This window comes from Pectinophora gossypiella, chromosome 21 (genome assembly GCF_024362695.1).
Source record: "Pectinophora gossypiella chromosome 21, ilPecGoss1.1, whole genome shotgun sequence".
Taxonomy (NCBI): Eukaryota; Metazoa; Arthropoda; class Insecta; order Lepidoptera; family Gelechiidae; genus Pectinophora; species Pectinophora gossypiella.
In genome coordinates, this window is record NC_065424.1 from 6463284 (window position 1) to 6487485 (window position 24202).

Consider the following 24202-nt stretch of genomic DNA (forward strand, 5'->3'; position numbering starts at 1 on the left):
CACGATCTCCGTGTTCCATAATAGGCTATTTGACTAAGCAGAGGTCCGTGCTACTATGTTTAATTGAGTATTCTTGTTTTTTTTTTTGATATTATTATATATTTTTGACATATTCCGTTTAATGTAACTTATTGTGATGCTATAAACAATTTCTACTCTATTCTTTGTCGACAGATACGGCAGTCCACACCACTCGCGGTCACAATCGGTGAAAGCGGCCAGGTCACGGACCGGGGAGAGACAACTCCTGGGTCTTCCGCAGCAGCGGGCCAGGGTGGCTTCCATGCCCAACACAGGCGTAGAGGAGGAATACTATAGGTTGCGCCATTTTAGTATTACTGGTAAGTTCCTTCTCAAGAAACTGAAGCCAATTTAGACAAATCTGGGTACAACACACACACCCAAACACACACACACACACACAAGCCATCCAACAAGGAGAGTTCTTGTCAGCTTAAAAGAACATGACAATAAGAATTATCTTTTAAAGAAGAAATCTTGCCGAGACTGAAGATGTGATCCAGAATCAATTCCTGTCTTTATGGCATGCCAACATGACATAAGCTCTTGCGCGTATGAGTACATCCATCGCCAAATAAACTAGTACCCATACCTCACCGAGCTTTTGTTTTACCTTTGATGGGTTTGCTCTTGGCAAACTTGCCCGAAGGCATTGATGAGGCCTGAGATGGAGCGAGCTCGCCCAGAAGGTGCCCGTTCACTTTGGCCTTGAAAGCACCCGGGTTATATGCATTCGGAAATACAGAAGACCGCAGAGAATTCCACTCCCTAGCAGTGCGCATACTGAAGGACGGTGCAAAGCGTTTTGTACGAATAGTTGGGATATCCACCAAATAGGGATGGAACTCGGCCGTACGTCTGGAAGTCCGAAGATAAAAGGGGGATGGTGGAATGAGCTAAATTAGTAACTCATTGGTGCAAGTACGGTACCGGGGTTCAAACCGACGCTTCCCGTTTGAGAAGCAACCGGTGTACCACAGGACCACAGACTCAAATCATTAAACCAAAAAAATGTTCTAACATTACCTATTTTGATATCATCATCATCAGCCCATTAACGTCCCCACTGCTGGGGCACGGGCCTTCCCTATGGATGGATAGGGAGATCGGGCCTTAAACCATCACGCGGGCCCAGTGCGGATTGATGGTTATTAACGACTGCTAATGCAGCCGGGACCAACGGCTTAACGTGCCTTCCGAAGCACGGAGGAGCTCGGGATGATTTTGATATCAGTTGCACCCAACTTAATCTGTCTTGATCTTACTAAAATCCCACCCGGACACTTCATACAAAATACCTAGTTTTACACAGACACTACACATTGACGTTATCGTACAGTCATGAGCAATATAATGTACCCACTTTAGGACTCTGTCGCACTAACATATTTGACATTTAGTGAGATTTAGAGTTCAATTTGCCAAAAAAGATAATGTTACATGGTACCAAAGTGTATACAGGGTGTTAGTGACATCGTAACGAAAACTTTGAGGGGTGGTTCAGGCCATGATTCTGAGTTGATATCAAGTAGAAATTTCCGTCGCAAAAGTATGAATTGGAAAATAATTAAAAAGAAAAGAAAAAATTTCATGAATTTTTTGACACGAAATTCCACTTGATATCAACTCAGAATCATGGTCTGAACCATCCCCCTCAGTATTCGTTACGGTGTCACTAACACCCATACCTACTTATATGGCTACCGTATGTACTTGTACGGGGTTTAAGTGTCATCGTAACGAATACTGAGAGGGATGATTCATCTGATTATTCTGAGTTAATATCATGTGGAATTTTCCATCGCAAAAGTATAGAATTGAAAATAATTTAAAAAAACTAAAAATAAAACATGAATTTTGCGACGGAAAATTCCACTTGATTTTAACTCAGAATCATGGTCTGAATCAACCCCCTCAGTATTCGTTACGATGTCACTAACACCCAGTACATATTAATGCTCGTGACCGTACACGCGCATCTGTTTGTGGGACGTCCGTCACCTTACGATTCAACAGTGTAAGCTGTATATATGTATATGAGAGACTATGTGTGTACAGTTTACACAGTGTATATGTATATAATGTTCTATTTATATAATCAACAGGCAAAGGCGTTGTAAACAGAGGTGACTCGCTACGTTCTCGAAGATCGCGATCCAATACATCGGTAGCGTCGAGTGCATCGAGTACTGAAGCCGTTACCAGAGCATCGGCTCCATGCTCTCTGGCTTCTTCCAGGTACAGAAAAAAAAATCGGAAAAAATAACATGAATTTTCCGACAGGAAATTCCACTTGATATCAACTCAGAATCATGGCCTGAAACATTCCCCAAAGTTATCGTTATGGCACACCTCGGCCACTTCATACAAACAACCTCGTTTTACACAGACACCACACATTGACATTATATACACGCGCATCTGTATGTGTGACTTCAGACGCCATACCCTAAACCTAGCTCAGTCGCTGGTGCGGAGTGGAGATTTGCCGTTCTATACGTAGTCATCATCATCAGCCCATTAACGTCCCCACTGCTGGGGCACGGGCCTTCCCTATGGATGGATAGGGAGATCGGGCCTTAAATCATTATGCGGGCCCAGTGCGGATTGATGGTTATTAACGACTGCTAATGCAGCCGGGACCAACGGCTTAACGTGCCTTCCGAAGCACGGAGGAGCTCGAGATGAAAACTTTTTTTGTGGTCACCCATCCTATGACCGGCCTTTGCGAAAGTTGCTTAACTTCAACAATCGCAGACCGAGCGCGTTTACCGCTGCGCCACCGAGCTCCTCAACTATACGTAGTATTATTCCTTATTATATCGTAACGGTGTCACTAACACCAGTACGTACCCGTGCGGCTACCTGTACGTACTTGTACGGGGTGTAAGTGACATAGCAACGAATACTGAGAGGGATGATTCAGCTTATGATTCTTAGTTAATATCAAGTGGAATTCTCCATCGCAAAGTATGTCATTAGAAGGAAAGCTTTAGTACGATGTACTCTAAACCTTGAAAACGATATAAATGAATATGGAGGAAACAGGAGATGGTATAGTCTCTCCTTTCCCCAGTAAGTAAGTAATAGACGTGATTTTATTTACTTATTTAAATTCTGCTCTTTTCCCAGGGATTCCTCGGCAGGTCTAAGCGCATATCGGGTGCTGGTTATAGGTGCGCCTGGAGTGGGCAAATCGAGCCTTGTTGGACAGTTCATGACTTCCGAATACCTCCACGCGTACGACACTAGCATAGGTAACGTAACTCTCCTTATTGCTTTGGTAGAATAGAAATGCTTATTGCAAATTGTAGACGCTTTGAATCCACGGACTACAAGAAGAAGGATGGAAAGGCTCTAACGCGCATTTTTATGAGAACCGCATTCGCCGGATCCACCCAACTCCCTTTTACTACCACTCCTGCAAACAGATAACTACGATAGCTCTACTGCTTCTCTAAGACCATAGCCACTTTACCGGCAATGTATATTTTATCATTACTCTTCGTAAGATTCTGCATACTAAAGTGTTTTTTGATAAATAGCCGATCATACTAAGGTTTAAAAGCTTTCCTGTGAGGGATCAAAGTTGAAGTATGAACTGTTTGCTCATACTTGTATGTCGCGCGTTTCGCGCTCACTTGGATCTTCCAAACTCTTTTTTTGTATTCCGTGTTAGAATCCGATGCTTTCTAGAGTATAGTTCTTGCAACTCACCAAGACAGTCGACCTTTTGTTGTGGTAAACATATCTGTAGACGTGCAAATGTATGCGTGCGCGCAGTTGTCCAGACATTCACATATATATCTTACCCCAACCATAGAGTAAACAATAACGGGTCTATCTTCAAACACCGGCGGTCAATATTATTAAATTCAAATTTAAAATTAATCTTTATTCAATAGGTAACATAGTTACACTATGAATCGTCAATTTTTACATAACGAACGTCTCATCCGCTTAAAACTACTTCAGCTTCTCACAACCTGTATAGCCGGGGGAAAAAAGCTGTAAGAAAACCCTCGGCATAGGGCTCTAGAGGCCCTTTAAGAAAACATGAAATATTATTATATAATATAGTAATTTTTCTTCCTATATCAATTCCCAGAGAGTTAATCCCATGCATTCATATCTTATCTGGTCCTTGTTGCTCTATGTATCTTTTAAATAATCACTAACCGCATAATAACCTTTTTTTGCAAAGTTTCTGTTTAGTTACTGTCTTAAAACTGTGCAAAGTTAAATTCTGAATGTCAAGAATCTTATTGTAAAAACGTAACTATATACATTATCCCTTAAAATATGTAGTGAACTTTTGCAGTCGAGTGTTATGTAAAGCAAGTTTACTTTTATTCTTCGTATTAAGAATGTGCCGGGGTGAGGTAAACCTAGCTCAGCCACTGGTGGGGAGCGGAGGGTTGTCGTGTAAAGGCCGACTGTCTCGGTAATTTGCAAGAATGAATATCCGTGAAAGAAATTGAGGTAGATTATATGGTCATCAGCAGTGTCCTAAGAAATAACTGTGCTAGTTTTATAGTCAGCAACGCCGATATTCCTGAAAATAATTTACATTTTCTTTTGCTTTTCTAGAATAAATGTTACTTACTGAAAACAAATGGCGAATACCTATCGTCGACTTATAGTGAAAACCAAGTAAGCGCTTTTCTGAAAAAATGCATTCGGATGTGATGTGTCAACAAAACCTCGATTTTTTGTAATGAAATTCAATCCCTTTAAAAATTGAGATCACAAATATTCACCTGCACTGAAACTCAGCGTGACTACTATTGGTTTTGTTAGCAAAAAATAGCAGGCGTCAAATTATTGTGTATCTCTTTTAATAAATAACCCAGTTGACATGGTGACATACTTACTGATGTAAGTATGTAGTCGTTACATGAGCCATGTCAGGGGCTTTTGGCGGCTCAGTAATAACCCTGACACCAGGGTTGATGAGATTGGTATTCTACCTCACAACCCACACGATAAGAAGATGGCGTGTGTGACAGCTCAGTATTTGTCCAACTTTTGATGCACGTTTTGAATATGATATCGGCTGTAAATACTTCAAAATTGTCGTTTAACTTAAAGACAATGTACGTAAGATTTCGCAAACTAACATTTCATCGGATCAGAATTAAACACTAAGCAACAAATGGAAAAAATACGAAAACTTCAGAAGTAACGCCATCTGTTGACGAAACGTTAGCTAGCTAATCGGAACTCATATTCGAATGTGGTTTTCACTATAAGTCCACGATATGAATGTTTTTGTTTTTAAATTGTGTTTTTAAAAGCTTCTTTTGAACTAATGCTTTTTTTACTTTCTGCTAGGAATCACCCAGTATCACTGTGAATGTCATAGAATACCATTTTCTGTCCCTTTTATCTGTCAATGGAAAGACAAAGGTAAATAATAGAATAATTAATTCTTGATCCCTTATAATTAAGTGTATTATGTTACTCGTGCTTTAAGTGTTCTGTTAGTATTCCGCTGTTGTAACTTAAATATTCTGTTCTGAAGGTTTTGGAACTTTGCACAACAACAGGGTCTGTATGACCGCGCGAATTATAACGAGGGCTTCGACCAATAAACGCAGCAAATGCTATCTACGTAGATAAACGAAATTGAGAGAAATTAATAATAATTAATTAATAATTTAATAATTATTATTTTTTTAATTAATTGATTGATTGATTGATTGATGGGTGAGATTGTTTGTAGAAGAAGAAATAAACGTTTTTTTTTTTAAACGTCGAATGACTATTGGTTGAAGTCCTCGATATAATTCGCGACGCGCGCGGTACCGCCGTTACCGTGCCGTAAGGACAGAGGGTTTAAAAAGGCCACAACAAAACATTTGCGTAAATGAAATGCGCAATATCAACAACGTCAAACAGCAATTATGCTTTATTAGATGAATTGATTTAATGTGGCCTTTTCACCCCTCGTTTCCAATGATAATAAGAAAATATGTTGTGTTTTTGCTATCTTTGCAAAGCTTCATAACTAACTTGCGGGTGCTTTCAAGGCCAGAGTGAACAGGCACCTTCTGGGCGAGCTCGCTCCATCTTAGGCTTCGTCAATGCCTTCGGGCAAGTCTGGGGCCAAGTGCAAACCCATCAAAGGTAAAAAAAAATTTTCAAAACCCGTGCTTAGGGAAAGTCACAAAGAGAAAATTTGGAAAAAAACTTGTCTCGGACGGGATTTGAACCCACAGCTCGAGTTAAACCGGGACGAGCGTGTTAACTATTACAGCACCGAGTCCTCAGTCAGAAGGTGACATCCGGCCAAGTAGTTAATGCCATCTGCGGCAAATCTACAAAAAGTCACGTCAAAAAAAGGTGACCTTAACGTTATTATAACGGTGTTGGGACCCTCGCTGTACCTGTTGCATCAAAATGCATAAACGCAACATCGAAGCACGAAATCATCTTACTTTTCGGCCAATCAGGCGATTCAAGCAATATCCTTACCAAACATTGGACAGTCTCACAACACCATCATGACCGCTGCTGAACTGTTGGGTGCGATTGCACGCAGTTACATAGCTGCCCGCGGCATCGATGACTCGGGCCTGTCTCGTGTAGCTTATTTTTACGTTGTAGTCTTTGGAATCTGTTACTAATACTAGGTTAAGCTTTCTGTTACTAACATAATAATGAACTAGTTTCCGAAATAAATATTTTGAATTTGAATTTGAAAGTGATTTCAACAAATGTCCCCATCGGGAATCGAACCCGGACCTCCAGATTGTGAGCCCAACGCTCTAACCACAACAACTACACCACGGAAGCTCTGATTAGTTCTATTAAAATTCGCGGGACTGTCTTTCATAGCGCGTACAGTTATGAGCAATACAATGTACCCACTTGAGGACTCTGTCGCATTAACATATTTGACATTTAGTGAAACTTACAGTTCAATTTATCAAAAAAGTTAATGTGACATGGTACCAAAGTGTATACATATTAATGCTCGTGACCATACTCTAGCACTATAAATAAAGGCGGATTTTAGCTACGCATTTGTGTCTAAGGATAAGTTTCCAGGGAATTCAATTATTTTATGGCGTATGTCAACAGATGATGAATCAGGGGAGAGGTCCGTCTGCGTACTCCTGGCTGGTGAGGAGTCGGAGATCACATTTCTGGACAACCCGCCGGACCATGTTATTGTGAGTTTTATATTCATTTTTGATGAAGGGTTTTGGTGTCTACAATCACTGGTGTCCTGTTCCCGGGCAAAAAAGCTGCAGATGAGACCAGAGCACAAGAAAGAATAAATTGAAAAAGGAAAGCAGCCAGTGTTCTTACTATTACAGAGTTTTTATAATGGGAACTTTCCCATTTGGAAACATTCTCAGGAACGGCACATCACAATCTACAATGCATGGTGTTTTATCGTCCACACTGTCCATTTGTTTATTAACAAAAACAATATCATTTTTAGAATTTCGGTATCTAAAATGGCCACATTCTTCCTCTTCTTCTATCGTGTGGGTTGTGAGGTGATTACTAACCCCATCAACCCTGGTGTCAGGGTTATTATTGAGCCGCCATAGGCCCCTGACATGACTCATGTAACGACTACGTACTTACAACAGTAAGAAGTAACCGTAAAGCACGGATCGTCTTACTTTTTGGACAATCAGGTGATCAGCCTGTAATGTCCTAACCAAACTAGGGATCACAAAGTGATTTTTGTGATTTGTCCCCACCGGGAATCGAACCCGAGACCTCCGGGATCGTGAGCACATCGCTCAACCACTGGACCACAGAGGCCGTCATGGCCACATTAATTAAAACACATAATAACGGGTTCTTACCGCGTTTAAATGGGGATATGAGACTCCCGATATTTCGACACTGTTGCAAGTGCCATGATCACGGGATGACTGATGAGACGGGATGAATGTTATTATGTGTTTTAATTATGATAATAACCGCGTAAACTTAAAACAATGTATAATGGCCACATTGTAGCAATTTACCTAAAAATCTTTAGTTGTTGCATCAAAATGCACAAAGTCATAAGATTTGCTTTTTTAAATGAATTGCATCAATGTGGCCTTTTAAGACACCCTGAGACACTGAACATCTCATCACCTTCTGGTGAGACACCCTGTATGTCTGAGTGGAATTTTCCATCACAAAACTATGGAATTGAAAAAAATTGTCAGGAATTTTCCGACAGGAAATTCCACTAGATATCAACTCAAAATTATGAGCTGAATCATCCCTCTCAGTTTTCGTTACGATGTCACTAACACCCTGTATAGGTACCAATATGTCTATGAAATCAACTACAAATGCGATCCTCAAAAAACTCACCTCCTTCCAGTCTGACGGCTGCGCACACGGTTACTGCGTGGTCTACTCGACAGCTGATCGAAGCAGCTTCGTGGAAGCCGAGAGAAGACTCCAGATCCTGTGGGCAGCCGGTCACACATCCAGAAGAGCTGTTATTCTGGTCGGCAATAAGGCTGATTTAGCTCGATCCAGAGCTGTTCCTACTGACGGTAAGTTCAATCAAATCAATGAATGAGCAACTTTATAATAGTATCTTTGTTAATAATATTGATCGAGCAGGCGCCATAGTCCCCCATAGCCCCAGTATCCCGGTCCACGAACCCCCAACCCAATAGCCCAGTTCCCTTTGTTCCCATAATCTGCAATGGTTCTACACGCACTGGGGATCGTCTTTGGGTGCACTCCGATAGTGCATACAGGGATAATCGGTGGTGTCACACCACAATTAGAATACATTGTCTTAAGGGCCTCTACGTGTTGGCTTGGGCCCCCCCACGCACGCTTACCAAAAGTCCGGGACTCCATAGGTCCGAGATATGGAAACGACATACATAATAATAATCATGGTATAATATGACCAGGTATGCTCAAAAGTGACAGCTAACATTTCAAGGTTAACTACGACTATGAGGAAGCGATGCACGTCTCTGGTGCGCAGGGTGCGGGGCAGCGGCAACCCCGCCCTCTCGATGATAGGTGCGCGACTCGACTGCCCGTATCTGCGTAGATGCTGTGACTTGCATGTCATAGCATCTAATATTAGATAAAGCTACTAACATCTAGAATAAGTTTACTAACACATATGAGACATGTTTCGTGAAATAAATAAATTATTATTATTATTAACCCAGCTGACGTCATCTCAACCTGCGTTGCCATTTTGTATAAAATAATGTACCCACGATCAATGATTTTATAGAATTCTGAACTTTTATTAAAAGATTTACTTACAGTTTTAATGATGTTTATATATTATTATGTGACAAATAATAGTACTTAACTAATAAAAAATACATTAGTCAGTAATTCACTTAATTTTCTTACGTCCTTGGAATGTTGGAGATACCAATGTAATGGTAACACAGTGGTAACACTTACTTCACCAAAGGGCTAGCAATGGCGGCTTGTCATAGGATTGAGCATACCTGGTTTTCTAATACCATGATAATAATAATAAAAAAATATTTCCTCGGACAATCGGGTAAAAAGACAGGTCGAAGATTATCACCACTTCACCTGGCATATCTGCTTCACGGCGCCATTAATCCGGGGAGACAAATGGACCATAAGGTATGGCATCGTAGCAAATCGCGCGTGCGGGGAAACGGACGCGAGCGCAGTCGTGTCGCAGTAATCGATGTCGGCTTACTGACTCGTGTGTTGAATGTTTAATTTATATATCGGAATGGGGTAGGTGACAATTACTTACAGTCAAATGAGATACTTCGGCGGCGAGGGTGTGCTCTGCTGCCAAAGGATGTTATCGGAGCACCGAACACAGCATAGTACCCCGCTGGCCACAAGTTGGTAGTGTGACTAGGGATCGACGATCCACTTGAGTCATGTTGGTAGTTGTATATATGCGTCTCGCTGTGTAAACTTCGATAGCGCGTTTCAGGACTGCATTATTGAATGTGGCGCCATCTGTTGCATGTGAGCGGAACTAGCTTGTGAACTAGTTGGGTCCGCCACAATACTTTTTTATTGAAACGTGAAAACGCATACATACATAAGATCACCCATCACCCATCCTATGACCGGCCTTTGCAAAAGTTGCTTAACTTCAACAATCGCAGACCGAGCGCGTTAACCGCTGCGCGATCATGTACATCAAATGATGACACTGATGTAAGTAGGTACCAGGTGGTACCCAAATTCATACTAAAAAAACCCCAATTCCGGCTAAACGCGCGTATTTCGAGATATGTCTGAAATCTATTGGTAGAGGGGAACGTTTCTGAAATCTATTGGTAGAGGGCCACAAAAAAAAAGTTTTCATCTCGAGCTCCTCCGTGCTTCGGAAGGCACGTTAAGCCGTTGGTCCCGGCTGCATTAGCAGTCGTTAATAACCACCAATCCGCACTGGGCCCGCGTGGTGGTTTAAGGCCCGATCTCCCTATCCTATATGGTAGTTTATAAGATTGTTTGTAGAAGAAGAAATAAACGTTTTTTTTTTTTTATCCATCCATAGGGAAGGCCCGTGCCCCAGCAGTGGGGACGTTAATGGGCTGGTGACGATGATGGACTATGGGACCCACCAGTTAATGATTACGAGTGTGAATTTAAGTTTCTATTTACTTATGTATAGTGTAGTAGGCTAGATGACAATCTAGCAATTGAGATACATATATACAGTCATGAGCAATATCGTGTACCCACTTTAGAACCCTGTCGCACTATCATATTTGATATCTAATTAGACTTACGGTTTAATTTGTCAAAAAAGTTAATATGACATGGTTTCAAAGTGTATACATATTAATACTCGTGACCGTACATTACCTCACGCTTATTTCTCACCAGGTTAAGCAGAGACTATGGAATTCCATTTGCTTCGATCCTGACACACTTCTCTTGCTTCCTCCACATTCATCAATCGTTTCATACACGCACATCGGTTCAGAGTAGATTGTACTAAACCTTTTCTAAGGATATCTCCAATTTGATCAATATACGTCCTTCTAGGTCTTCCTCTGCCAGCCCTACCACCAACCTTATATTAGTATACCGCTTTCGTAATCCTATTATCCTTCATCCGCTCTACGTGTCCAAACCAATTTTAGGGGATACATTACGCTATGTTATTTTCTGTTCTACTTACCTTAGTGTACCTTTTGCAGTCATCCAGCTGGACCATTTAGGGTCTGGAATTACGCCTTTACTATTTAAAACAAATTGGTACTTATTTAACAGCCTCCGTGGTCTAGTGGTTAGAGCGTTAGGCTCACGATCTGGAGGTCCGGGGTCGATTCCAGATGGGGACATTGTCAAAATCACTTTGTGAGACTGTTCTTTGTTTGGTAAGGACTTTTCAGGCTCGAATCACTTGATTGTCCGAAAAAGTAAGATGATTCCGTGCTTCGGACGGCACGTTAATCCGTTGGTCCCTGCTATTAGCCGTAAAAACACCTCCACCAACCCGCATTGGAACAGCGTGGTGAAGTATGCTCCATACCCTCTCCGGTTGATTGAGGGGAGGCCTGTGCCCAGCAGTGTACATAGGCAGTTTATGTGGTACTTATTTACTATGAAAGGACAAAATAATTAGCAATTAGCCTTAATTTGAAAGCGCCTAACGACAATGTCACATCGAAATATTAGTCTTTGATATTGTTGTTAGCTCGTAGAAAATTGTCAGGCGTTCACAATTACATTTTTAATAATTTACTTGGAAAATATTTAATTATTTCGCTCTTGATGTCGTAATTAAAGAATAGGGAAAGTTTCTTGGGAATAAAGCCTAATATCTCGTGCGGAACGAGTTATTAGAAACTACAGTAGGTGGTGTGCTGTAGCACACGCCAGAAATATTGCTCTTACAGTGCCTTCGCGTAAGTGCGTGGGAGTCAGACAGTACGTGCGCGCTCACTTACTTTTTAACGGTTTATGGTCACTTACACATAAGTGAGACCCAGCGGAAACACATACATCCAACAACAACCTTACAACAATTAACTTTATACCCACAACCCACAAGGGTTTCTGTAGAAAAAATCCTATAGAAATTAATGTAACGCCTGTTATGAAATAAAAGCAAAAACTCAAGTGCAATATTGCTAATTCAAAACAGCCAGGCGCTTTTTCTCCAAATTGAGAATACACAAATTATATCACAATTTAATTAGGAGATGAAATGTTTTATAACGGTCACAATGTAATTAGGGGGATGGCTTTAATCAAAGGTTTAATTTGAAAGGAAACGGCATGCGACATTTGGCGCAGACCCTACCAAGGTGAAGCGGTCTGTTGATGGCCTCTTGACGGAATAAAACAGTATTATTTACACAATATCACAATTATTAACAGAAACTTAAAAGGAACAGAAAAATAATAAAATACAAAATACTGGTCGTAACGGTCATGTGGCGGTGGTGGACGTCCTCAATAAATGGACCTCGCTCAGCATAAGCCGCGGCGTGAGCCACTACGCTGGTATTCTGCGGGCCCAGACGAGTGAGGCATGAACATCGTGTTTCATACTTATTTATTAATTTGTTACATAAGTTCGTACATAAAAAACATATAAAAATAAATAATAAGTACCTACTTAAATATATTACAAGTGTTCATAAACAAATATACATAGTTACTTAATTATATTATTTGAGGTGCTCGGTGGCGCAGCGGTTAATGCGTTCGGTCTGCGATTGTTGAAGTTAAGCAACTTTCGCAAAGGACCACAACTTGTGGCCACCCATCCTATGACCACAACTTGTGGTCACCCATCCTATGACCGGCCTTTGCGAAAGTTGCTTAACTTCAACAATCGCAGACCGAGCACGTTTACCGCTGCGCCACCGAGCTCCTCTCAAGCATACATAAACTCACGCCTATTTCCCACCGGGGTAAGCAGAAACTATGGAATGCCATTTGCTTCGATCCTGACATACTTCTCTTGCATCTCTTGCATCTCTTGCATCATATACGCACGCGGGTTCAGAGTAGATCTTACTGAACCTTTCCTAGGGACATCTCCAATTACCCACTGTGTTACCTACTGAATAAAGATATTTTTAAATTTGAATTTGCGTACCTAAGCATGTTTTTAGTATTCTTGAACTACCTCCATGGTCCAGTGGTTAGAGCGTTGGGCTCACGATCCGGAGATCCCAGGTTCGATTCCCGGTGGGGATATATCACAAAAAAATACTTTGTAGTCCCTAGTCTGGTTACGACATTACAGGCTGATCAGCGGATTGTCCGAAAGTAAGATGATCCGTGCTTCGGAAGGCACGTTAAGCCGTTGGTCCCGGTTACTACTTAGTGGTGTAAGTTAGTAGTCGTTACATGAGCCATGTCAGGGGCCTTTGGCGGCTCAATAGTAACCCTGATACCAGGGTTGATGGGGTTGGTAATCCACCTCACAACCCACACGATAGAAGAAGCAGTATTCTTGATATTAATATTGTGCCGCTAAAACTAAAACTATGGTAAAACGGGGTTAGCACTTAGTAAATATGGACTAACTTTATAGATAAAACTAAGAAGACCATCGTATCAACGTCGTATAGTCCGCATTAGAGAACTTCTTTGATATTTGATATCCTTTAGTGGTCGCGGCAGCTCGTAAAAGCTCGTTTAGTGCTATAATTCTTGCCCGTTTTAAACTTAAGTAAGCTATATAATGGAGGAGGAGGAGCTCGGTGGCGCAGCGGTAAACGCGCTCGGTCTGCGATTGTTGAAGTTAAGCAACTTTCGCAAAGGCCGGTCATAGGATGGGTGACCACAAAAAAAAGTTTTCATCTCGACACGTTAAGCCGTTGGTCCCGGCTGCATTAGCAGTCGTTAATAACCATCAATCCGCACTGGGCCCGCGTGATGGTTTAAGGCCCGATGTTATCCATCCATAGGGAAGGCCCGTGCCCCAGCAGTGGGGACGTTAATGGGCTGATGATGATGATAGTGGTCGCGGCAGCTCGTAAAAGCTCGTTTAGTGCTATAAAAGTCTTGCCCGTTTTAAACTTAGGTAAGCTATATAATGGCCCCGATTCCTGCAGACACATCCTAATTTTACTCTATGTTATACCTGTCATTTTTTTATCTACCGAAAGGGAAGGGAACGGATGACTGACAACTGTTAATTTTAAAATTAATGTTTAACCCGGGCAAATCAAAAAGGTATCTCGCTGGTATGCAAACCGCGTGCTGTCTACTTAAATCTGTCGAGTTATTGGCCGATGTAAAATTTTTAGACGGTTGTTTTGGATTTCTGCTTAAAATTGACGTGTGTTCCATAAATTTTATGCTCGTCGATTACTTGTCCCTTTCCTTTTCGGCGGATAAGAAAATGACAGATGTAACTTATAATAAAATTAGAAAATGTTCACAGGAATTAGCACCATTGGCCCCAATTCCTGCAGACATATCCTATGTTTATTTTAAGTTATACCTGTCATTTTCTTATCCGCGCATTGACAAAAGTTAATTTACGAATAAAATTGGCATCTCGCTCATATGTCAACTTAATTCTGTCTAATATACACATTAGTCAGTAAATCACTTAATTATCATCAGTAATAAAATTTACGTCCTTGGGTTGTTGGAGATACCAATTTAATGGTAACACTTACGTCATCAAACGGCTAGCAATGGCGGCTTTTCATAGGATTGAGCATACCTGGTTTTCTTATGCCACGGCGCACCCCGGACACTTCATACAAACAACCTCGTTTTACACAGACACTACACATTGACATTATCGTACACGCGCATCTGTGTGTGTGACGTCTTACACCATGCCGTATAGCCGGGGAAAAGAAGGTGCAAGAAAAACCACGGCACAAGGCCGTAGACGTTCTTTAAAAAAATATAGACATAAAATATTGTTATACAATTGAGTAATTAAAATAAAGAAGTTTATCCTTTTTTTAAGTAAAAAAAAAATGAGTAATTTAGCTGCCTAATATCAGTTCTCAGACAGTTAATCCCATGCATTCATATCTTCTAAATAATCACTAACTTTATAATAACCTTTTTTGTAAAGATTTGTTAAACTACTGTCTTAAAACAATTGAAAGGCAAATTCTGAATGTCAATGGGAATCTTATTGTAAAAACGTATACATTGCGCCTTAAAAGATTTAGTAATCTTATGTAATCGACTGACTTGTAAAGCAAGTTTATTTTTAGTCCGGGTATTAACAATGTGCCGATCGCTATTTTTTGCAAATAAGCCTATGTTTTTTTACATATATTAAGTTTTCAAAGATATATTGTGATGCCAAAGTTTTTTTTATTAAATAAAAAAAACAACCTTAAATCTAATACAATTAACTGTCCACCAAAATGGAGGGCCATTTGAACGTTAAAGTTAAAAGTTAAAATACTAATTTCTTTAAATTTATTTCTAAGTGACCTAACCTAGCTCAGCCGCTGGTGGGGAGTGGAGAGTTGCCGTTCTATACGTAAAATTATTACTTATTCTATGACCATTGTCTCGTCTTTCAGAGGGCAAAACTCTAGCGACGTCATACGAATGCAAGTTCATCGAGACATCAGTGGGTATCAACCACAACGTGGATGAGCTGCTAGTGGGCCTACTCACGCAGATACGACTGAAGCAGCAGCAGGCTGAACGAGTCAGGTATGTACAGTCATGAGCAATATCTTATACCCACTTTAGAAACCTCTCGCTCTATCATCTCTCTCTCTCTTTATTTAAGAGCTACGCTCTTGTCGGTGGAGTAATCGCCTTCATTACTCCATAGATAGGGCGTGTAGAACGGTGGTTGCCCCAATCGCCTTCCGTTCCGCAGTACACCGACCAATTTCTCAATCGGTGATGTTCTAGCTAGAGCCCTACCAGAATCCTCGGCCTCCAACCAGTACTGATACCGCTGCTGCCCGGCTTCAGGGGTGCGCTTTTGAAGTAGCGGCGCCTACTCGCTACGTCACAAGATCGTCATAGAACCTAAGTAGCATTTCGCTCTATCATATTTGACATTTAATGAGACTTACGGTTTAATTTGTCAAAAAGTAAATGTGACATGGTTTCAAAGTGTACTCGTGACCGTATGACACGTGAGCCCTCAGCGCTCCCCATTTGTCCAGCCAAGTAGTTCCGTCTTAAACAAATATACAAATGTACAGTACGTAAAAGAACCGCGCAGTTTGCAGCCTGCTCTTTATACGACCGTAAATGGAGTTACTAAAGAGATCTAAAAGTGACGAAAAACATTTTCTTTTTTTCTATTTATTTATCACAAAAATCACTTTGTGATCCCTTTTTTAGGAGATTACGGGCTGATCCCCTGATTGTACGAAAGTAAGCTGATCCGTGCTTCGGAAGGCACGTTAAGCCGTTGGTCCCGGCTATTAGCCGTAAAAACACCTCCAACAAGCCGCAGTGGAGCAGCGTGGTGGAGTATGCTCCATACCCCCTCCGGTTGATTGAGGGGAGGCCTGTGCCCAGCAGTGGGACGTATATAGGCTGTTTATGTATGTATACAGTATGTATATGAATTTTCATCCAGAAAAACGTAATGATAAGTCCGAGATTTTATCACGTCAAGTAGTAACCAGGACCAACGGCTTATCGTGGCTTCCGAAGCACGGATCATCTTACTTTTGGACAATCAGGCGATCAACCTGTAATATCCTAACCAAACCAGGGATCACGAAGTGATTTTTGTGATATGTCCCCAACGGTATTCGAACTCGGGATTGACAGCGAATTGACAGCCTACCAGCCAGCCCTTCCCACCGAAGGTTGAGATTGCATTCCAACAGTTTCAAGATCTGATATGAACGTTTCAGGAAACGGAGCAACTCGCGCAAGAACCGCAGCCGCACCCGGTCGCCCATGGATGCAGATCGCGACGTGCCCATCTCTGCGCCACCCACATCCGCCTCCGCCGCCAGCACGCCCAGGAAGAGGACCAGGCTCTCTGCTAGCGTTAAGGTATTATAACACATCATAGGTTTGTAGCACAGTACAAACTCTGCACATACCGGCCTTTCGTCCTGACCGTCATCATTTTAAATTACGTTACGGCACGTTAAGCCGTTGGTCCCGGTTACTACTTACTGTGTAAGTACGTAGTCGTTATAAATGAGTCATGTCAGGGGCCTTTGGCGGCTCAATAGTAACCCTGACACCAGGGTTGATGAGGTTGGTAATTCGCCTCACAACCCACACGATAGAAGAAGATCATTTTAAATTACGAAATTCTCATTCCATTCCGCATTTCCTTTCATTTTACACTTTTTTTGACTCACTGCATCCCCGACCTTCATAAAAACAACAAGTATATTATCCTGTTTAGGGCCGTGCCCTCTAATTCTTGATTCTTTTGTGAAGTGTGTATATTTCTATCCTGTTTGTGAAGTGTTTTTAATAAACTGTATATATTCCCGCTTGCTTCTAATTTATCATTGTTTTCACCTATCACTCCCCTACTCTGCCGGCACGTCGGGATACCATATCCTCACCACCCAGCGTGCCGCAGGTTCACGACTACATCCCAATCGGGCACCTTCCTGGCTCCCCAAAAATAACATACATGGCACTACTGAGATTTCACGTGATAATTACCTATTTTCTCATTACCCGGGTACATAAATATAAAATTGCTTCTATGCTGTTCTGGGAGCAAATAAAAAACATAGAACACGTTCAGCTGCTTGTCTTCCCGGGCATGTCGTAAAAACCGACAGAGGGATTGCGTCCTCTAACATGATGGACTAATGTTATGGGCGATAGGCTGATCCCTTATCACCATAAGGTTCATCATATCCATCTTAGGACTTCGTATCAACAGTGGCTGCAAGTTGTCTTTGATTACTTGTGGCTCTGCCCACCCCATTTGGGATTACGGGCGTGAGTTTATGTATGTATGTATGTATGTATAAATATAAAAAATATTTAGATTACATTATCTATAGAATTATGTTGCTACCTATATTGCTTCTCTTTATTTTGGTCAGAATATTAGTGGATGAAAGATGTAGGTAATTGTGCCTGGGTGTAATAAAAATGGTCATCATTTACACCCAAAAACAAAGATAAAAGATGCAAATAATATATCTGTTAATTAAACGAAGTTTCTTTACAGCGCCATCTATATAATTTTTTGACTCAAATTGAGACCAATTTGTACTTGGATTGAAATTAGCTTGCATATTGCTAATGTGATATTTCAAAAATGTGCTTAGGATGATAATAGTGGCGTACAGAGTATTAGGAACATCATAAAGAAAACTTTGAGGGATGATTCAGAACAAGATTCTGAGAACAAAAAGAAACTACAGTTTTCATGAATTTACCGATAGGAAGCCCCACTTGATATCAACTCAGAATCATGGTCACTAATGAAATGAAAAAATGAAAATGAAAAATGTTTTTATTACCAGAATGAGGCACATAAAATAGGATGGGTACTTATATTAAAAAAATATATCTAAATGAACAGATGTTCCCAAACTACGCGGAGCCTGTATCTTGGGAAACCGTAAAAAATGGGTACATGTGATGTTGGCGCATACCCACGTATATTGGTCGATGATGTTTAAATGCTATATAATTCCACTACAGCTGGGAAGCCAGTTCACACAATTTCACCTAATTACCATACCTAATATTTTATGAGTAATACTTTCCCTCCTGTGTTCTCAGGTCCGCGGCCTCCTCGGCCGAGTTTGGGCTCGGGACTCCAAGTCGAAGTCCTGCGAGAACCTGCACGTTCTCTAGCACTCAGCCGCCGATTCCGTCGCATGCTTCCCCTTCTTCGACTGTGCTGCAAGCTACACTTAGACGTCGAACAACTTCGGCAACGTCTGACGTAACAGCAACAGTCGCTTCGGAATAACAACTGCCACTTCGGTACAGACCTTTCGACATTATACATCAGATAAGACATCAACAACAACTTCGGTAACGTCTGACGTAACAGCAACAATCGCTTCGGAACCTCAACTGCAATAATCGTCACTACTTTCACACAACGTCAAAAGGTTTGGTGTAGCTGACGTCTGACGTAACAGCAACAGTCGCTTCGGAATAACAACTGCTACTTCGCTACGTCATTACTATTTGCTACTGAATCAAAACACCAGAAGTTTTATCAACTACAACCTCGGAAACAACAAACCACTCATTAGAAGAAACGTCACTTGCGACTATATTACAATTTTACGGCTTTACAAATAAACCTGGTGTAACTTTTTATTCCGACCGTAACCTAAGAAAAAGCAAAACATCTACAAAAAAAACTTCATTTGTAGAAAGATATTCTCTCCTTAGGTTATTTTCTGCTTATACCAGGTGTAATCTTGGAATAAGGATGGAATTGTATGGTTTATTTGTAAGGCCGGTTAGTTAAAAACAGAAAAAAAAGCAGTCGAAATTTATATTACTGACTTTCAAATCAACGTCAAAATTACTACAGTCGACGTCATCGCTAACTACATTAGGTCAAATAACATTTTAATATATAATAAAAAAGAATAAAAACCTAATAGCATTTTCTATAACATTTTGAAGTGAAAATAGATATACCTTCCATTTGCACTATCCGTAAATAAACTCCATTGCACGTAGATTCAGAAAATATTATAAATCATTTACTAAAATTGGATTTAATATTTTCTATTTTCAACTGCTTTATTATGAGATTTATAAAAGAAATAACAAGGAAAGGAATATAATAACAAAATAATGGGAAGCTAACGGATCGGCGATAAGAGGATTTTCTTAAAAATAATTATAATAATTTTAAAATTTATATTATTATGAATGTTAGAAAATTATATAAATGAGGGATATTTATGTATGGGACTGAATTAAAATTTATTTCTAAATAACATCGATTTTGAAATGTTTTAATGTGTGTTGATGAGAATTACAAAAAAATAAAAACAAATTAATAGAAAAATGGATATCAAATGAGAAAATATAATTTTGTTTTTATGCTTTTTAATAAGAAATTACATTTCAAAGATTTTAAAAATAAGTATTAACTCGTGATAGAATTTTTGGGTGAATATATTTTGTTTTTAAATATTATAAATGCAATTGGTATTAGTAGGTTAAGCTAAGAAGGATTTAGGTGAGCTTCGGAAAGTTTAGGAGAAAATATAGTAAATAATAATTATTATAAAAATGTATGTGATCCCATTGTGTCTCTTAATTTTAATTGTTTTTATTCCTTATCGTGAAATTAATTAATAATTACATGTACTTATAGAGATTTTTATATAAACGTGTATTATTAAAATAAATATTATATTTACCCCTAGAATTCACATATTTTTTAATTAAAATGTAAGTTGCGTTTATAAAATTTGTAATTTTATTTTTAATTTTGCGCACATTAGACAAATAATTAATCGGATTACATATTTGTAATCGGTAACCAGTATGATTAATAGTTGTTAAGTAGTGTGTGTAATCGTGAGTTATGTTGTACAATGTAGCGATATATTATTTGTGTGAGATAAACTTAACGATGTAATACCTACTGGTAATATATTTATTGGTAGGTCTGGATTTTGCTGGAAAATAATTAACAGTTTAGTTTGGCAGCCTTAAAATTTGTATCTTCCTCAACAAGCTTACTGGAGCTGCTTCCAGTCCACTACACACCAACTAATTTTATTTTAATTTATACCTGTCTTATTCTTATCCGCAGAAAAGGCAAGGCAAGCGGCGAGCTTAAAAATTATGGAAAATACGTCAAAAAAAAAAATAAGTACACAGTACGAACGGGTTGCACACCAGCGAGATGCCTATTTGATTCGCCTGGGTTATTAATTAATTCATTCCTTCGTTTTAAAATTAACAGTCGTAAATCGTCCGTCTTTTTCTTTTTCGGGGTATAAGATAAAGACAGGTATAACTTAAAATAAAAATAAATGGTTTCTACTGGTATCAGCACCGCTAGCTAGTTTATAAACTGTCAAACTAAACTAGAATGATTATTTGACCCGGCAGAATCGATATTATTCACTGTACATTTTACGCAAGAAACTGAGACATTATAGTGATTGAAATCAGTATTGTAAAAAGTTTAATCCGTTACCAGTATTAATATCAATTATTGTATACCGCTCTTCCACTTAAGTATATAATATATAAATCATATTAATTATGTGAACAGTATATTTCTATACAAATGAACAATAATTCAAAAATGTATAAACTTATATCGACATGTATGTTTGTTTTCAGTAATATAATAAATTAAAATACATATTTATAAAGTGTATAATAAATATATAAGTTTACTTTTCAAGTAGCAACGAGCTGTATAAAATAACCTATTATCATAAACAAAACGTTATTAAAAAATCATTGATGTATACAGAAATTAGAAATAGTTAGACCACAACTCCATAGATAACTGGATCAAAGATAAAATTATGAATTCTAATTTTAAAAAAAGCCAGTCTAAGCCAGTTAAAAAACAATGTATTTTTCTTTATGACTGATTTACGAATTTTAATTACAAATTACAAAATAAAGAGTACGACGTTTGACCATGTTTATTAATGACGTCATACTTACGTGTGTATTTCAATAGTAATGTATCGTCTTGACGTTTCGTAAAAAGTATCTCATTTCACTACGTTGTTGTCTTTGCTATTTAAGCCCTTAATTTTTTCATAATACTTGTTATAAATTATGTTTTCCTTCATACAATTCTTGGTAATATAATAATCGGGTCCACAACCTCAAATTGAGCATAACGAATTAGGGATAGATTCGGTTTTAGAAAAGTTTTAAATTATTGTGCGCTAGAGCTTTTGCATAACGCTGGATAAGCTTGCTATTGAAAAGGACTATACAATACGTAATAACTATTTGAAATCGTAGCCATACTCATTTATAGCTTTCGTGCGAATGTTAAAAACAGAGAAAAAAACCTTTTAATAGGAAAACAAAAAGATGGTGGGGAAAACCAAAAATTAAATATGAAGTCTGAAATGAATAATTATATTAAATGTATATAATATAAATATTATTTAATATACTTATTCATATCATAATCATATAATATATTAAATAATGGCTATTTAATAAAAATAATAACTATAATATTCTTAAATCAGCCCCTTAGCATTATCCCTTTTTTCACGGGGTCCGCTTACCTAACCTGAAGATTTGTTAGGTCCGGTATTTTTACAGAAGCGACTGCCTGTCTGTGTATTCTTAAATATAAATCTGAAAAAGTATACCTAATTTCAAAATATGTCAACAAATGTATGTAGGTATAGTCCTTTTCGTTTTTAAAGGATTGGCAGCTATGAAACAGGGCAATTAGTACTTTAATGTAGCGGGGATAGCTGGATAGATAACGTTAGAATTATTGTAGTCGAGGCGAATGAGGTAAACAGTTTAATAAAAAAATCTGAAAAAAGAACAAAATTCAAAAATAATGGTATCGAATCCATCCAAAATCAGAATGCCAAAAAATTTAAAAATGTTCCTCAATATGTCCTTATTTTTTTCTCAATTAAGTAGACCCCGCATAGTTTTTTTGTTTATAATATAGGATTAGAATCCCTAGACCTATAAGACGCCTGTAAACGTTGGTTTAAAGGAAATTATTTCAATTTGAGTGCCTAATATTTAGTGGAAGTAAATAGATTATTTGGTCCCTCCGGTGAAATCCATTTGCCTTATTTTATTAGTGGATTTTTTATTTTGTAGCAACACATGTTGATAGACGCTAGAATATACATAAATATACAAGAATATTGTTATTAAAAAAGAATCCATGTGTAAGGAATTCTGTGTAATACCTATATAATCGTAATAATTATATTTTACACTTTAAGTTTTCCTGTATATTAATCAAATGTGTAAACATGTATATTCATTTTCAAAAATGGTTTGCTTATATCAGAAGAAATATTTGGAGTACTACTTAGTTATATTATAACTATTAGATATATTTCAATCTTCTCTACTCGGTGTTAAATAGTAATTTTAACTGTTTCGATGTGAGATAATTGATCTGTATATTTAGCCAGTTCGATTTACGAGTTGCTCTCATATATATACAGCAATTTAATTAACAGACCAGCTGCTATTCTAGATTCGAAAACCCTTACAAATCATCATCATCAGCCCATTAACGTCCCCACTGCTGGGGCACGGGCCTTCCCTATGGATGGATAGGGAGATCGGGCCTTAAACCACCACGCTGGCCCAGTGTGGATTGATGGTTATTAACGACTGCTAATGCAGCTGGGACCAACGGCTTAACGTGCCTTCCGAAGCACGGAGGAGCTCGAGATGAAAACTTTTTTTTGTAGTCACCCATCCTATGACCGGCCTTTGCGAAAATTGCTTAACTTCAACAATCGCAGACCGAGCGCGTTTACCGCTGCGCCACCGAGCTCCTTACAAATATTTAATAATTATTCATTTTTCAACACTACCTTTATCATCTCATAAACTACTAAGTAACTTTTTTGATCTCAAATTGTAAACATCAATGAATCTTGTAGAGGGGATATGATGAGATATGTCCTAGCCGCGTACCACAGGAGGAGTATGGAAACGACTACGGCTCTTTCAATACCTAAACTCTTGCAGAGAACATGGCGCAGTAATTAGTGTTGCCGCTCGATAGCGCCCTATCGATAGTTTTTGATCGAACTATCGACAGTTTACCAAAAAACGATGATATCGATAATTAATCCATAGTATTGATTGCTATTTTTACCGACACTATTGATAAGTAACGATACTAACGATAGTATCGATAGCTTGCGCAATATCAAAGAGCGATACTATCGATAGTATCGGTAGTTTTTCATTTCTCAACTATCGATAGTATTGATACTATCGATAGTTTTCATCTTGTAAATATCGATACTTTCGATAGTATCAATACTCTCGTTGCTTATCAATAGTATCTCCAAAAACAGCTATCGAACTATCGACAGTATCGATACTATCGATAGGCCTATCGCCGGTTGGGTAGATGATTTTGGCTGTTTACTATCGATAGTAAAACTATCGACTTTTCGACAACACTAGCAGTGATTACTAACGCGAATAGAAATGAACACAGTCGGAAGAAGCACTCATGGTTCCTGGGTAGGTCCTATGATAGTCACCTAAATGGAATGTATGGAATCTTCTTATTAGAATCTAATACAACGCCAATATCGCGTTTTTATAGATTACTAACGCCATCTAC

General features: G+C 38.9%; 1 protein-coding gene across 1 annotated transcript in view; it reads left to right on the forward strand.

Moving 5' to 3' along the window:
- LOC126376523 (uncharacterized) overlaps positions 1 to 18865 on the forward strand; it is a 147224-nt gene extending 128359 nt beyond the window's left edge. Inside the window, exons 4-12 of the mRNA XM_050023972.1 lie at positions 175 to 341; positions 2127 to 2259; positions 3154 to 3278; positions 5425 to 5430; positions 7108 to 7199; positions 8366 to 8543; positions 15501 to 15636; positions 16809 to 16953; positions 18667 to 18865. Of these exons, the coding sequence (XP_049879929.1) occupies positions 175 to 341; positions 2127 to 2259; positions 3154 to 3278; positions 5425 to 5430; positions 7108 to 7199; positions 8366 to 8543; positions 15501 to 15636; positions 16809 to 16953; positions 18667 to 18741 (1057 nt within the window). The 3' untranslated portion in view covers positions 18742 to 18865. The remainder of the gene's footprint in view (positions 1 to 174; positions 342 to 2126; positions 2260 to 3153; positions 3279 to 5424; positions 5431 to 7107; positions 7200 to 8365; positions 8544 to 15500; positions 15637 to 16808; positions 16954 to 18666) is intronic.
- The last annotated feature ends 5337 nt before the right edge of the window (positions 18866 to 24202 follow it).